The sequence below is a fragment of the Pelodiscus sinensis genome, chromosome 31, assembly GCF_049634645.1.
Source record: "Pelodiscus sinensis isolate JC-2024 chromosome 31, ASM4963464v1, whole genome shotgun sequence".
Lineage (NCBI taxonomy): Eukaryota > Metazoa > Chordata > Testudines > Trionychidae > Pelodiscus > Pelodiscus sinensis.
In genome coordinates this window covers 13,081,856-13,098,477 of record NC_134741.1, presented here as the reverse complement: position 1 = coordinate 13,098,477, position 16,622 = coordinate 13,081,856, and the positions used below count along the sequence as shown (strand labels likewise).

Genomic DNA, 16,622 nt, shown 5'->3' with positions numbered 1-16,622 from the left:
GGGGGGGGGGAATTCGGCATGACATCACCCCTCTACCCCTTTTTATAACGCATACACAGAGAGGAAACGTGAAAAATAACTGAAAGGAATTAGCTCTTCCCTTTGAAAACATGGGCTCGTGTAACAAACTTGCCCGATCCAAAGCAAAACACCAAGTTTAAAATAAGTTTAACAGTTTAAGGGAAGTGGTCTGCAAATTCTAAGGAAAAAATTAAGCAATATTGTAATGTGTAAGGAGGAAAAACTGCTTTAAAAATGACTCCTTGTTTCTTGCAGCCTCTTTCAATCATCTAAGCAAAGAACCAATCAAGTTAAACATTTAGCTACAGACACTTTGTTAAATCTATTAAAGGGAAAATAAGGAATTCTACTGAAACTTAATTGGTTAACCGCAGAAAAGAATAGAATATATACATTGTAAATTTGTAAAACCTGCACCCTAAGAGTTAAATGTGTCTTCCAAGCAAACTAAGTATTAAAAAAAAAAATCCACGTCCAGAAACTTCACGGTGTTTCTGTTCAAGGCTGAGTTGATAGCACTTTTGGCTTGCTTTCAGATCCAAGGTTGTGTGTGTCTGCAAACTGCTTGTCTGGAAGGGGGAGGGCCTGTAACATTGTACATAATTCTTTTCAGGAGAAGAAAACCTTTTTTGCTTGCTGGAATAGTAACTAGCAAGCGCCTTGCTCTAAGAAAAAATGTCTGTGGCAGTAAATCATTTGAAGCTTCACACATTAAAAAAAGCCTGGTCTGCAGTACAAGAGGGAAACTGAGGCATGCCACCTTTAACTTAATAATTAAACAATGAAGTAATTTACTCAAACCCTCTGAAGCTGGTGTGCAAAATAAAAGCATACCATTGGGTAACAGCAGGCTGATCAAAAAGTAGCAAAAACATCTGTAAAGGAAAAGTATTCTAAAATATAATGCACAACCCAATGTGGGTAGAAATGTTTTCTTTGTCTTTCAGATCATAAAAAAGCGCTAATATCAGCTGAAAATTAACTGAAAGAAAAAAAAACCGTGGTTTTGTGTCATGACATAATAAGTTTGTGTTCTGTGTTCTGTCCAGATTTGTTTTGTGTGTGTCTTAATTGTGATATATGTATTTCAAACATTGTTGTGTGTACAATATTGTTGTTTTAATGAAAGAATAATTTAAGTCCCTTGAATAATCTTAACTTTGTGCTTTACACAGATGGTTTTTTGCTTTTATAATTCTAGTGAAATTTTAGCGGAATCTGCTCCTGTAACTGCTGTTTTTCCCTTCTCTCCTACTACCGCCAGCTCCTTTGCCATCTCCGTTGGAACTGGCCCTCCTGCAAGACCAAGCCCCAGAATCATAAAAGCAGGAGTGGAGACTGGCAGGGTGCACTTGTGGTGAAGCTCTGATGGTCACATTGTTGCCCTCGTGGTCTTGCTACCTCATCTTGCCTCCGTGCTCCCTGGATTGTCACACATTGGCAAAGGGGGGATGGTAGCAACCCTAAAAAAAATTGGTTTGCTCCTAAATTCTCCCAAGCAGCCAAAGATTACTGTCTGGCTTGCCCTGTCTGCCAAGCTCACAACATGGGTAAACCTGTAAAGACAGTTCCGGCAACCAGACCTCCGCCTTTCGGACCATTCCTGAATTTACAAATGGACTTTATTCAATTGCCTTAATGTCAATTTTTTGAATATGTTCTGGTTATTGTTTGCTTGTTTTGGGGAGGGGTAGAAGCTTATCCCTGCAGGAAAGCTGATGCCATCACAGTGGCAAAAAAAACCAACTTCTGAATCATTACATCCCATCATGGGGAATACACCTTGTGATCTCCAGTGAAAAGGTACACACTTTACTGGACAAATTGTTCAAAAACTGGCAAAGTACTACTCTATTAGACAAGCACTGCACTGCCCGTGACACCCGGAGAGCGCAGAAGAAGTAGAAAGATGAAACAGGATTTTAGAGAACAAACTTGCTAAAATATGTGAGAACTCTGGCTTAACATGGGTAGAAGCACTCCCGATTACCCTAATGAGCATGAGAGCCACTCCTAATCAGAAAACTGGACTCAGTCCACATGAAATTGCATGTGGCCGACCTATGAGATTGTTAAGCAGCCCAGAAATTGACCTGGCTGATGTCACACTTATTAAAGGAAGCATAGTCAAGTATTGTCAGGAACTTATGAGGTGTGTACAGTCTTATCATTCATAGGTTAAGGATGCATTCCAGGAGGCCCCGACTGAGCCATGCCATAAACTACAACCAGGAGACTGGGTTTGCATGAAGGTTCACCTGCAAAAGACTGCCCTGGAACCCAGGTGAAAGGGTCCCTATCAAGTTCTACTGACCACTCATACTGCTTTAAAGTGTGAGAGATTGCCCGCCTGGATTCATGCCTCCCACTGCAAACCAGTTCCAGCCCCTAAAGAGGTTGGCCCCAACAAGGAGCACCGCAGACCTGGTACCAGAAACCCAGGTCCAGAAGTAGATGGGGATCAGCGCAGGCTCGGTACTGGCAATCCATACCCAGAAGCAGATGATCCTGAGAGACTGAGGCCAAGGTACCAGCTGCAGCCCAAAGAACCTGCCAGTGATAGGTGAAGCAAACTACAAAGTCCTGAAGAACAGCCAGCGTAAGGATGGACAAACAATTCATGTTGAGCTTATGCTTAATCTTGTTTTTAATACCTAGCAGTTATAACCTATATGGTTCAAATGTATTCATGCTTTTAATGAATCAAGTTTCCCAAGAATTTAATTCCACAGGTTGCTGGATATGTGCTCACAGTCCTGTACATTCAGAAGGAGGTATCCCAATGATTCCAGTCCCACTAAACAACATTCAAATGAATGGCACACTGTTTAGTGAACTATAGCCAAATGATACTTGGCAGGATAAAGGGTTTACTAACCCAGGGTATATCCGCTTAGCCCTGACCCCAATTGGAAAGTACTGCTGGACATGTAATGGTTCAGGAGCCAGGGTGGGAAAAAGCCAAAACAGAATGGCCCTAGACTACGTCCTAGGAAGTAAGGGCAGGGTTTGTGCCTTAGTGGGAAGAGAATGCTGTGTGTATATTACGGACACCAGCACGCAAGTAGAGGAAGATGTCTCAGAGATTGAAAAAAAACTGGAAAGCCTAAGACAGGAGGAAAAGTGAACCCTCGGGTTGGTTGGGAGGCTGGTTTGGACATGTGGGAACTTGGATTTTGCAAGTAGTTTTAGTATTGGCTATATTCTTTTGCGCTTATTGCTGTTTCTTGTTAATCAATTGCTGTATTTCTTGTATTCTGGAAAACACAAGACAGACCCTTACCAAAGGGAATGTGGAACTCATGATGTTAAAATAGGATGAGCAGAGAAAGGAACAAGAAATGTACATAAATACTTTAATGGAAATGGAGGTATAAAATGGTTTCCAGGTTAGCCTTTAAAAGGCTAAAAGGGGGGAGCTGTTGAAACTGTAGAAACCATTTCATATTTAGCTAGAAGCCATTTTGTATCACAGAAACCATTTCAGCTTTTCTCTCAAGCACGTAGACCAGAGTGAACTTTCTGTCACCCTGTGAGAAGAGGCCTACAGGATGGGCTATTGGTATGTGTTAATTGGGCTGGTTGGGACAGAGATGTACTCCCTCGTACCTGTCCGCCATCTTGCTGATAAGACTTTGTTTTTCCAAGTTTAATTGATGATTTCTGTAATTGGGTGCCCTGACGTCAAGACTGTTTGGCTAAGGGTATAAAGATACTAGGATTGATAGTATTAGCCAGACTTACTGGTCCCCGCTCTGCTGGGACCATGTCTGGCTCATGCTGTGCTTTATTAATTAATAAAGCTGTTTGTTAGCTGCCTAAACAGAGAGAAGCGTTTTTGGTTCGACAAAGGGAAGTGATCCCAGGGCCACACTTGTGGGTCTGTATCACAAACACATGCACAACAGCCCTGTGCTCAGACTGAACAGGCACCTTCTTTCAGCAATTTCCTTACACTGACAGGCTTCGCTGCACACAGGGCTTGGTACTGCAAATATGGGGAGAGATGCACTAAGTTAGGGTATGTCTACACTACCCCGCTAGTTTGAACTAGCGGGGTAATGTAGGCATACCGCACTTGCAAGTGAAGCCCGGGATTTGAATTTCCCGGGCTTCATTTGCATAAACTGGGCGCCGCCATTTTTAAATCCCTGCTCGTTCGAACCCCATGCCGCGTGGCTACACGCGGCACGAACTACATAGCTCGGACTAAGGCTTCCTAGTCCGAACTACCGTTACTCCTCGTGGAATGAGGAGTAACGGTAGTTCGGATTAGGAAGCCTAGTCCAAACTACCTAGTTCATGCCACGTGTAGCCGCGCGGCACGGGGTTCGAACGAGCAGGGATTTAAAAATGGCGGCGCCCATTTTATGCAAATGAAGCCCGGGATTTGAATTTCCCAGGCTTCATTTGCAAGTGCAGTATGCCTACATTACCCCGCTAGTTCGAACTAGTGGGGTAGTGTAGACATACCCTTATTGATTATTGTGCGGGGCCCGCTGGTTTGCCACTTGAAACTGGGACCCCCCATGCCCTGTGTCTCCCCAGCCTGGGCCCCTCTTGCTCTGTGCTGCTGGAATGTGGTGGGAATCCCCCCGACCCTGCCCTCACACAAGGCTTTACACAGCCTAGGACAGACCCAGCTATTGTAAGGTTCCCTCACATCTCCAAAGCCTGGTTCTCCAGCCCTGTCCTGTCTTGCCTCGGTCACAAGCCTGAGCAGTGTGAGGCTACATCTATACTGCAGGGCTACGTCTGGACTGGCAAGTTTTTCCACAAAAACAGTTGCTTTCGCGGAAAAATTTACCAGCTGTCTACACTGGCCATTTGAATTTCTGCAAGAACACTGATGATCTCATGTAAGATTGTCAGTGTTCTTGCGGAAATACTATGCTGCTCCTGTTTGGGCAAAAGTCCTCTTGCGCAAATGCTTTTGCGCAAAAGGGCGAGTGTAGACAAGGCGGTATTGTTTTGGGCAAAAAAGCCCCAATAGCGAAAATGGCAATCAGGGTTTTCTTGCGCAAAACTGCGTCTAGATTGGCACGGACGCTTTCCCGCAAAAAGTGCTTTTGCAGAAAAGCACCCGTGCCAAACTAGACACTCTTTTCCGCAAATGCTTTTAACGGAAAAACTTTTCCGTTAAAAGCATTTGCGGAAAATCATGCCAGTCTAGACGTAGCCTGAGGTTTTGTGCAAAAACGGCCATTTTTGTGCAAAAACTTGAGGCGCATCCACACTACAAGCCCGTTCTTGTGCAAGAAAAAGTATCATAAATCATATAAGAACACAGGGCTTTTTGTGGCAGTTATCCCACTTTATATGAGGAATAGGCCTTTTTGTACAAGAGCTCAAGAGTTCATGAGCAAGAAGCCTTCGTATAGACCTAGCTCCGGTGTGTTACCCTGGGCACCCGCTCCTTAGTGTGGTGAGGCCAACACACCAGCTGTTGTTCCTGTGCAGGTTCCTGCAGCACATTTAGCTACACACCGTGGTTTAGAGAAAGGCAATGGAACCTCTCTTACTCCAGAGAGATGGGCTGAAGTTACATGAACAGTGAGCGCACAGGGCAAAGCAGATCACCCAAGAAATAAACACAAACACCATCTAAGCCTCAGAAACTAGGCAGGCTGGGAACGAAGCAGCATCTCATCCTTGTTCACAGCAGGTACAGTCCCACACAGGCAGGCTGGGCGAGGGGCAGCTGAGAGTTTGCCTGAGACCTCAGGGACCCAGCATGAGGAACCATCCCAGGCATCTCTGACAGGAACAGAAGGGGATTGACAAGGGAGGGGGAGCGTGAGAACAGTGCCTCAGGGGTTGTGTAGCTTGCTGCCCTGGTTACAGGTGTGGCCAAAACACAGGGCTCACTGGGAGCAGGATTTGAACCTATGAAGGGAAACCCCAAACTCCTCGGCTGTGTCTAGACTGCATCCCTTTTCCATAAAAGGGATGCAAATTAGACACATCGCAATTACAAATGAAGCAGGGATTTAAATCCCCCTGCTTCGTTTGCATAAAAATGGTTGCCACTTTTTTCCGGCTAGGAGCTTTGCCAGAAAAAAGCACCAGTCTAGACGCGGATCTTTCGGAAAATAAAGCCTTTTCTGAAAGATCCCTTATTCCTCTTAAAATAAGGAATAAGGGATCTTTCGGAAAAGGCTTTATTTTCTGAAAGATCTGCGTCTAGACTGGCGCTTTTCTCCAGCAAAGCTCCGAGCCGGAAAAAAGCGGCAGCCATTTTTATGCAAACGAAGCAGAGGGGATTTAAATCCCCGCTTCATTTGCAATTGCGATGTGTCTAATTTGCATCCCTTTTACGGAAAAGGGATGCAGTCTAGACACAGCCCTCATGTGCTAGGAACCAGGTTTGCTGTGTGAATTCTGTGGCAAGTGACGTCAGGCCTGGGAACTGGGATTATTTACCAGTTTCCCTGGCCCTGGGGGCACTGCTGAGCTTATACCTGTCATGGCTGAGTGGTTAAGGTGTTGGAATTGAAATTCAATAGGGTTTCCCTTGCACAGATGCAAACCCTGCTCACCGCAAGGCCTGTGTTTTGGCCACACTTTCTCCACTACATGCCCTGTGTTCCGCCTGGGTCCATGCAAACATTTCCACAAACTACCAGTTGCTAATGGACACTCACAGCTAATTATATAATTACATTTGAGCCATTTTGCTAGTGCAGCAGATGGGGAGATCAGTTTAATTGACATTATAAAACAGAGTAAGTATTGTCACTTTCTCGTGCTACTTTGTCAAACTTCTTTTTAAACATTATGACCAACACAAAAGGTTTCAATGTTTTCTTTATTTAAAGCAGTAGTGGACAACCATTTTTGGGTCATGGTCATTGACCCACAGAAGCAGAGGAGTAGCTGTGTTAGCTTGGATCTGTCAAAGTGACGAGGAGTCCTGTGGCACCTTATAAACTAAAAGATTTATTGGAGCATAAGCTTTCGTGGGCAAAGACCCACTTCGTCAGATGCAAGTCAAGCTAACACTGCTACTCCTCTGCTTCTGTGGGTCAGCAACCACAGTACTGCTGACCCACAGAAACACCAGTTGGGGACCACAGAACTGAGAAGCAAAAAAAAAAAAAAAACCTCACAACCAACCCTCCAAACCTTCCCAATGCTCACTGATGTAGGGCACAGTGTGTGAGACAGGGCTGCCAGGAAAGAGGACAAGGATGGGGAGCAGGATTTGAGAGGGAGCTGGGGTGTAGAAGCAGGCTGGAAGCAGTGTCTGGCCAGGTGGAGGGAGGAGGAACAAGAGAAGAGGCAGAGTGTGATCAGGAGAGAAGGTGCAAGAACAAGGGGATTGTCAGAGCAAGCTGGGGGTGAAGGGAGGGAAGTGAGGGGGTTGGGTGGGACAGGTCTGGGAATGAGGGAGAATGTTACCTGGCTTCGTAACCCCTTGCAGCAACATCTCCAGCCACACCCTGCCCCAGAGGGACGTCCTGCTGCTGCAGCCATGCAGCTGCAGGTCAGCCCTGGAGACCAGAAGTGTCACTGCTGCAGCCACATGGGACTGCAGGCACCACTGCTACAACCATGCAGCCAAGGGCTGGCCCCAGAGGCACTACAGCCATGGCCTCATGGCTCCAGAAGCATGAGAGTCTAAGGCTGTGACCATGACCTAGCTTTGGAGGCCAGAGGTGCAGTGGTGCCTTGAATTTTGGAGGCCAGCCCTAGTCCATATGACTGAGGTGCCATTGAGGACCCTCAGTCCCAGCGCTGCCTCCTCTCCAGTGTCTGCATGGCAGAAAGAGGGGCGGGCTGAGCTCTTTCCCCTGCAATACATGCCCATAAAGACGTGGGACCTGGTACTATCTCATGGGCAGGATCAAAGCCTTAGGTGGGCCTGATTCTGAATCAGAATCAGGCCCACCTAAGGCTTTGATCCTGCTTGCTAAAAGGTTTTCCCCACTTCTGGTATTTGGTTTCTCCCCTGTGTGGGTTCTCCAATGCCTAACAAGCTGCGTCCTCCAAATGAAGCTTTCCCCACAGTCAGAGCAGCTGAAGGGTTTCTCTCCTTTGTGGCTTCTACAATGTGTATCAAGCTTTGAGCTACAACTGAAGCTTTTCCCACAGTCAGAGCAGCTGAAGGGTTTATCTCCTGTGTGGGTTCTCCTGTGTTTAACAAGTTGTGACCTCTGAGTGAAGCATTTCTCACAGTCAGAGCAGTTGAAAGGTTTATACCCTGTGTGGATTCTCCTATGGAGAAGAAGGTATGATCTGTGACTGAAGCATTTCCCACAATCAGAGCAGCTGAAGGGTTTCTCTCCTGTGTGTGCTCCCATATGGTTAAGAAGATTTGAGCTCCGACTGAAGCTTTTCCCACAGTCAGAGCACCTAAAGGGTCTCTCTTCTTTGTGGCTTTTCTGGTGGCTATTAAGGACTGTGCTACTACTGAAGCTTTTCCCACAGTCAGAGCAGTAAAAGGGTTTCTCCCCCGTATGAGTTCTCCTATGGATAAGAAGATTAGCATTCCGACTGAAGCTTTTCCCACAGTCAGAGCAGCTGAATGGTTTCTCCCCTTTGTGGCTTCTTAAATGTGTTTTAAGGTTTGAACTATACCTGAAGCTTTTCCCACAGTCAGAGCAGCTGAAGGGTTTCTCTCCTGTGTGCCTTCTTAAATGTGTTTTAAGGTTTGAACTATACCTGAAGCTTTCCCCACAGTCAGAGCAACTAAAGGGTTTCTCCCCTTTGTGGATTTTCCTATGTGTATTCAGCTTTGAGCTACAAATGAAGCTTTTCCCACAGTCAGGGCAGCTGAAGGGTTTCTCCCCTGTGAGGGTTCTGTCTTGTGTAAGAAGAGCTGCACAGTCACTGCAAGTGCAGGGTGACTGTTGATGGGGGATTTTCTGTTTAACAGTTTCTGTGTTTGTTTTTCTCTCTCTGCTTCTGTGACTGGATTTACTCTGCCCCTCTCCTGGATGGTTTCCCTGCTGCATTTGTGGGCTACGTGGATTCTCACAGGCCTCTTCTTCCTCAGTACTTTGAGAAACATGCCCTTGAGATCTTCCCAATAACATCTTGCATAGAGCCATTTGCTCCGGTCCTTCCTGCTGAAGATTCTTCTCATGGTTCTCACTCAGCATCCCATCACCTGCTGTGACAGAGAATCCAGACAGGAGTCATTCCCTGTGCTGAGCTGAAAGGAAACACTAAAAGAGAAATAGAAAAGGGGAAACACGCCTAAAAAATGGCTGGAAAGATTTAATAATCTGAGCTGAGTTCACCCTCCTTCTCCATAGCTCTTTTGCCCACCCACCACCTTCAAATTGGAGTTGAAGACAGGCTGAAGGTTCAGTGAGACTAGATGATAATGCACAAGTGAAACCTGCCAGAAGAACACAGCAATTGGTTTGTGAATCAGTTAGCTGATCGCTCACCTGTGTGGATGTCACACACCTCTTCTTCCTCACAGCCCTGGAGATCTGGGATCCGTAGCTCCTCCCCTCGCTTCACCCAGGAGAGCACATGAGCTTTAGAGACTGGAAATCCTGTTTGGGGAGCAATTAACCAAGTGCTGATCTTGTTCATTACAGCCTATGCCATTACTGCTTCCAGAGTCAGGATCTGAGTCGCCCACCCATAGCGGCTCCTTCCTCACCTTGCAGAGACTGGGCTCTGGCTGGTACAAGATCCCAGGACACACTCACCTGCAATAAAGGTGAATCCCCCCCTACCTTGGGAAAGGCTGAGCTGGTTCCTTAGGGGAGCTGAGCACTCTGCTGAACTCTCTAGGGCATTTCTTAACCATTGGTGCGAGTACCCTTAGAGTATTTGAGAGAAGTCTGGGGAGTGTGTCAACACAACTGAAATTTGGAGAAAACTGATTTTTTTTAAGTTTTACAGCACTTTATTATTTTTCTACTTTTTACACTAAAAAATGTCATCATCCAACTGGCTACGATCAAGTTGTTTAAACAAATGTGTTCCAATAGTTAAAAAAATGTTGTGTGTCTGAAAATTGTAGGTGTTGGGGGCTCTTAGTTTTTCTTAAAGCGGGTACTTAAAAAAAAAGGTTGAGAAACACTGATCTAGGGTACAACTTGGTCTCTCTCAAGACCCATTTCTGTCCTGCCCTGCGATGGAACACACTGCTAGGAAGAGGAGCTCTAGGGCAAGCTGGCAGGTCTGACACTGAAGCCCCCAGTCAGAGCTCAGACTGCAGCTGCCACATGGTGGGTCATGAGGGCTGGGAGAGGAAGGACCCAGCAGAGCTCTAACTCCCCAAGGCTCTGTCCACAAAGCTCCTGGCTGGGGGGCTTGGCTCACCCTGCTCTTTGGCTCAGATGCTCTACTTGGGCCAGAAGGAGGCAGGGGAAGTTGTCTGAGGAGAAAAATGAACCCTTGGCTGGTTGCTTCAGGCCCTGCCTATGCTCCACACTCCTGATCCTGACTGACTGTGCATGGGAGGGCCCTGCCAGCTGCCCACAACAGCTGCCATTCCCATGGCCGACCAGGGCCGTGCCCAGCTGTTCCTGTGGCCAGCTAGGGCAGAGATGGGCTGTGCTGCTTCTTTGCTGCTTGTGGGTGTTGCTGCAGCTCAGCTCCCCTCTGCAGCCTCAGTTCTACTCTGCCAGCAGCAGCCCTTGTGTGGTTTCCCAGCTTCCTCTTGTGGTCAGTTGGGCCTGCCATTAGGTGCCCCACTGGGCTACACAGAATCTACCAGAGACAGGAAAGGACTCTGAGTCTGCGCCTTCCTTCTAGGGCCTCAGCACCACAGCACAAGTGGTACTCTGCAGGCACTAACAGAAGCCACACCCAACCCCACAGCTCTGGTATCTGCTGTTCCTGCCTGGGCCCTTCCACTGAGAGCTCTGGCCAAGGCACAACAGGAGCAAGATGCTGGGAAGCACACAGAGACCTGGGGTGTGGGAAGAGCAGCACCATTGTTATGTCCCTGAACCTGCTTCCCCCAAAGGGGCCATGGAGGGGACAGTCTCTCACACAGGAGCCAGGATTCCTGGGGATCATACTGCTGACACTGGGGCTGGGAGAAATGAAGGATCCTGAACCAAACCCAACCCAGCTGCACCAGAGCCCACCTGAAGGGATAGGAATCCTTACCCAGCCAGCTCACAGCCTCATAATTCTCCTGCATCACATCCCAGTAGAGGGTTCTCTGACCCGGATCCAGCAGAGCCCATTCCTCCTCAGAGAAATACACAGCCACCTCCTCGAAGCTCATCAGCACTGCCACAGCCATTTCCTGTCCCTGGCCTGCAGCGCCAACGGCTGAGCTGGAGACAGAGACGGGTGTCTTGTAACCTGGCAGGGGGAGAAGGGCAATTGGTGACATGTCAGAAGAGGCTTTAATCCTTTCCACACTCTCAGTTTCCCCAAACTTTGGCCCTGGTGACACACATGCTAGACTCTGCCCTTGTGGGCAAACGCTGAGTCTAGCTATTCTAGAAAAACCACGCACAAATTAGACGCCAGAGTTACATTAATTTCTCCCAATATCTGGCTTGAGTTTCAATATTACTGCACCTGGAACAATCTACATTGCATTGTTGCACAAGAAGATATGCAACTGAGGCGCGGTGATGTATATCGCCGTGCCTCATTTGCACACCTAATGAGCTGCCATTTTTGCGGAAGGGGTTTTATTTATTTATTTAAATATTTTTACCCCACCGTTCTATTTAAAATATTCAAGGCGGCTTACAAAAAAAAAAAAACACAATACAAATATATATAAAAATTTAAAATATGAGACCGCAGAGGGACATAACCAGCTACAAACATATAAAGAGGAGGAACACACACATACAGACTCAAACATTAATAAAAGCATGAATAAAAAGGGTGGCTTTAGCCTGACGCCGAAACAACACTAGCATTGGCGCCATGCGAATATCCCAAGGAAGAGACTTCCACAGCCTAAGAGCAAAAGCTGAGGATGCACTGTTCCTCGTAGATGTTAATCTTATCTCCACAAGTGGGGGAACACTAAGCAAAGCCTTCCCAGCTGACCTCAATCCCCGGGCAGGTTCATATGGGAGAAGACGGTCCTTCAGATACCCCAGTCCCAACTCATTTAAGGCTTTATAGGTCATAACTAAGACCTTAAATTGTGCCTGGAAACATACTGAAGCACTGGCATCAAGTGTTAGTTAAAACTTGAGCAGCCGCATTCTGGACCAGTTGAAGTTTCCGAAGACTCTTTAGAGGCAGCCCCACATAAAGTGCATTACAGTAATCCGTCCGGGATGTAACAAGAGCATGGATCACTGTGGCCAAGTCATGCTTGTTCGGAAAGGGTCGCAGCTAGTGGATCAAACGAAGTTGCCCAAAGGCACTCCTGGCCACCGAAGAAATCTTTTTTTCAGATGTTAAAAAAGGGTCCAGGAGGACTCCCAAGCTGTGTATCTGTTCTTTCAGCGGGAGAGTAACCCCATATAGAACAGGTGCCATGCCATATTGACGAACAGATGGCCTCCTGATCCACAAGACCTCAGTCTTATCTGGGTTCAACTTCAGCTTATTTGACTTCATCCAAACCATCACTGCCTCAAGACACTGATTTAAATCAGTTACCGCCACACCTGTTCTAATGTCACAGGGAAATAGAGTTGGGTATCATCTGCATATTGATGGCATGGTCCTCCAAAACTCCTTATGACCTCTCCCAGCGGCTTCATGTAGATATTAAATAGCATAGGGGACAAGATGAAACCTTGCAGGACCCATAGCACAATCGCCACGGGGTCGAATAGCAGCAGCTTCTGATAAGTGTCCCAACAGGTAGGACCGGAACCACTGCAAAACAGTGCCTCCAGTACCCAACTCCGCCAGGTGTCCCTTGCCTGCCCTCCCTGCTCTCACCAGGGACTGAATAAGCCACCACACAGCCAGGTGTGCTGCTCTCATCATCACACAAATACAACAGGGCTGTCTACAGTACTCTTTCTTGCACAAAAAAACCCTCTTGCACCAGAGCTGCTCTTTCTGAAAATAAGCAGAGAACGGAACATATTCTTTCTAAGAACCATGCCACACAACCACATTATAAACCTCCAGGAACCCAGCCCTGCAACCAAAAAAGATGCCAACTCTGCCCACATATCTACACTGACGAATTCATCGAATTCACTCGAGCAAACAACATAAGCCACAAAATCAAAGGGTCATTTGACTGCTCATCTAGAAATTTGATCTATGCCATCAAATGCTAACAGTGCCCCTCTGCTATATATATTGGTCAATTCCCTGCGAGACAGAATCAAGGGACACAAATCGGATATACGTAAAAGGAATACTCAGAAACCAGTGGCAGAATATTTCTGCTTACCTAACCATAAACTAACAGATCTGCAGGTGGCAGTCTTGTTACAGGCCAGCTCCTCTAATCAAATCCACAGGGAAAGCTTGGAATTACAATACACATACAAATTCAATTCGCATGCTAATAGGCTCAATCTAGATACAGGATGGTGGATTCTTTATCACTGAAGGTGCTAACAGCTTTCTGAATGGTATCCTTCCTGCCTTAGCTATCTATCTGTCTACTGACTTTGATTTTTATCTGCTCAGTGTTGAAACAAAAAAACGCTCCTCTCTGTTTAGGCAGCTAACAAACAGCTTTATTAATTAATAAAGCACAGCATGAGCCAAATGTGGTCCCAGCAAAGCCAGGCCCAGTAAGACTGCTAATACAATCAATCCTAGTATCTTTATACCCTTAACCAAAAAGTCTGACGTCAGGGCATCCAATTACAGAAATCCTCAATTAAACTTGGAAAAACAAAGCCTTATCAACAAGATGGCGGACAGGTACGAGGGAGTACATCTCCTGTCCCAACCAGCCCAATTAACACATACCAATAGCCCATCCTGTAGGCCTCTTCTCACGGGGTGACAGAAAGTTCTCTCTGGTCTACGTGCTTGAGAGAAAAGCTGAAATGGTTTCTGTGATACAAGATGGCTTCTAGCTAAATATGAAAAGGTTTCTACAGCTTCTACATCAGGTTTAGCATCCCTTCTCCAGATACTTAAAAAAAAAAGGAGCATCTTTCTCCTCCCCCCACCCCTTCTATTTATTTCTAGTTTTCATTTCCCCTACTCATAACTCCAGTCATCTGAAGAAGCAGGCTGTGCCCACGAAAGCTCATGATACCATCTACATGTTTTGTTAGTCTATAAAGTGCTACCAGACCATTTGTTGTTTTTTACTTTATTTTCAGACTTTTGGTGCGCTTTTAGAAAGACTGTTTTAAAAAACATATTTATTTAATTTTTGTCATGGGGGGGGGGGGGCAGCCTGCCAGGAAGCTGTGAGCCAGAGTTGGGGAAAGGGAAATGGTATACGTGGGGTAGGGGGCTGAGATGTGGCCGGGCAAGGGGGGAGGTGCAGACTGGTGAAGAGGGGAGGCAGTGAGAGAGATGCTGGGGGCAGCCTGCCCAGAGACCCAGGATGTGTCCTGGTGGGGGGGGGGGCTGTCAGGGGACCCGAGATGCAGCTGGGGGGGGGGGGGGAGGAGAGAACAAGTGTCACATGCAGATTAGGAGCAAGACACATGCACAGAAGGAGAAAGTTGCAAATCCCCTGACATAAAAACAGTGAAGCAAGAAAGAATTCCCCGTTCACTGCTGGGTGTGGCTGCAAAGGAAGGGGTGCAGGGAGGGTTGCCCAAAGGGCCAGGAGGCATTTGGGGCATCTTATACCAGAAAAGAGCTGCAGCCTAGGCATAACCTAAGCGTAACTTTTTTCTGAGTTCATGTTAAAAGGCGTTAAAAAGGGAACCTTTTCGGAGTTTGGGGCCAGTGCAAGCTCCCCAATATGGGGGTGGGGGTGTTCCCAGATGGTCAGGGGCCAGATCCAGGCAGGCTAGGAGCCACGTGCGGCTCCTGGGCCCTTGGTTTCCTACCCCTGCTTGGCAGCGGGAGCTAGGCCACTTGGAGCAGACGCAGGCGACGAACAGGGATTCTCCGGGCTCTAGAGCCAGGCAGGGCGCGGCGGGTTTGCAGGGGCTGCAGATAAAACGTTTCCGCGCGCACGTGGTGCCCGACAGACCCTAGACCTGGGAATGGCTCCGAAATGCCCCGTCCCCCCTTCCGGGAAACCGCCGCCCCCACCCCACGGGCCGGTTTGCAAACACAGCGGACGGGTCCTCCTCCCACTTCTATCCTCCCCCCCAAGCCCGGACTCCCCGCACACACCTGGCAGCGGCAGCTCCAACAGGCGGTCTCAATGTTTGCCCCCTTAGGACGCCTTGCGCAGGCGCCACCCGAGCAGAGCATGCGCAGTAGTCGCGGTTGAGACCGCTGCCCTCACTCTGTGCGCAAGGGCTGGAACGTTGGGTGCAGCTGGCCCCGCCCGCGGATGTTCCGGGCTGGGCAGGGAGCAGCGAGCAAAACACTAACTTTTCCAAATTTGCGACTTTGGGTGCATTGAGCATGCGCACCCGAACTGAGCAAAGTCAGTAGCCTTCGCTGTAGCCGCTGCCCTCTCTCTGCCCTCAGTGCTTCGTAGGATTTGCTTCCTCCTCTTCGGAGCGGTTTAAAATGATTATTGGGGGCGAATTTCAACGGGATGTGTGTCATGGTCTGATCAGGAGGCAAAAATTTACTGGCTGGGAGGATCAAGCTGCTTTTTTTAGCAGCAGAAGAGGGGCAAAATTTGAAAAATCGGGGGGTGGGGGTGGTAGCCGTGGTTAAGCCCTGGCGGGGGGGGGGGGGGGACACTGCGAGACCCTGTGCGTGGACAAAACCCCCGTTTAGGGATGGGGAGAGGTGGGAACAGTCACCCTGCGGGACCAGCCACCTGATGTACTTGTAAATATCGTTTTGCCAGGGGTGCAAAGTCTTTTTTTTCTTTCTTTTCCCTGGGCGCTGCCTGTCAGCCCCCGAGCAGGGGCGGGCTCCTGGGCTTGAGTTCTTAAAGGCACAGGCCTCCCAATTCCTAGATGGTCAATGCTTAGACACCACCGTTCCTCTGTATGTGTACAAGTGTGAAATATTCTACAGACAGTTCCTGTCTCAAACTCTGCCTCTCACTTTTGGAGTATTTAATAGTTTTCTCTTCGTTTCTATGTCTATCTGAAGTCACTGCATCTCCTTTCTTTTGTGTACTATGCTGATGTGCTAAAGTCCCTCCCATCCACACCCTCTCCTGTACTGCAATCCCCTGACCCATGGCAGAGCCCGCACCCGTCCCCCAAGCTCGCCCTAGCATGCACCCCTCTTGCACCCAAACTCCGTCCCAGATCCTGAGCCCCAAACATGGCCAAGTATTGGAGGGGTAGCCGTGTTAGTCTGAATCTGCAAAATCGGCGAGGAATCCTGTGGCACTATCTTCAGTTCATCTATAAGGTGCCACAGGACTCCTCACCAACATGGCCAAGTGAAACTTTTGTGATTCCTCCTGGGGGCAATGGGGACATGGGTCAGAGACCTCAGAGCAGGGGGCTTCAATGTTTTGAAAGTGCAATCCAATATGTACCTTATGTATAAATACCCTTTTCCCACTTCCTTCCTACCCCTTCTCTAAGTCCCAGACCCTGCACCCTCTGTCCTCCCTCTCTTGCCCATCCTCAGTCTCTTTCACCAGCCTGGGACAGAGGGTTGGGTGCGCAGGCTCTGGT

At 47.8% G+C, this 16,622-nt stretch overlaps 1 protein-coding gene across 4 annotated transcripts; it reads right to left on the bottom strand.

The window, feature by feature from the left end:
• Nucleotides 1-6,810: 6,810 nt before the first annotated feature.
• Nucleotides 6,811-15,344, bottom strand: LOC142821580 (KRAB domain-containing protein 1-like). Of its 4 annotated transcripts, none has more exons than XM_075912958.1 (4): nucleotides 15,199-15,344; nucleotides 11,104-11,304; nucleotides 9,420-9,530; nucleotides 6,811-9,191 (listed from the first exon to the last, which is right to left on the bottom strand). In XM_075912958.1, exon 4 carries the CDS (start codon nucleotides 9,123-9,125, stop codon nucleotides 7,851-7,853), a length of 1,275 nt encoding a protein of 424 aa, XP_075769073.1. In that variant the 5' UTR covers nucleotides 9,126-9,191; nucleotides 9,420-9,530; nucleotides 11,104-11,304; nucleotides 15,199-15,344; the 3' UTR covers nucleotides 6,811-7,850. The 4 variants fall into 3 exon arrangements, with proteins under 4 accessions (XP_075769073.1, XP_075769074.1, XP_075769071.1 ...); XM_075912956.1 differs by having other exon boundaries at nucleotides 6,811-9,136; XM_075912957.1 differs by having other exon boundaries at nucleotides 6,811-9,133.
• Between the last annotated feature and the right edge of the window lie 1,278 nt (nucleotides 15,345-16,622).

Coding starts and splice junctions, on each gene's coding strand:
- LOC142821580 (XM_075912956.1), bottom strand. CDS start 11,242: ATGGCTGTGGCAGTGCTGATGAGCTTCGAGGAGGTGGCTGTGTATTTC. Junction 9,531..11,103: donor TGAGGCTGTGAGCTGGCTGG/GTAAGGATTCCT, acceptor CTCCCCAAACAG/GATTTCCAGTCTCTAAAGCT. Junction 9,137..9,419: donor GGTGTGTGACATCCACACAG/GTGAGCGATCAG, acceptor TCTCTGTCACAG/CAGGTGATGGGATGCTGAGT.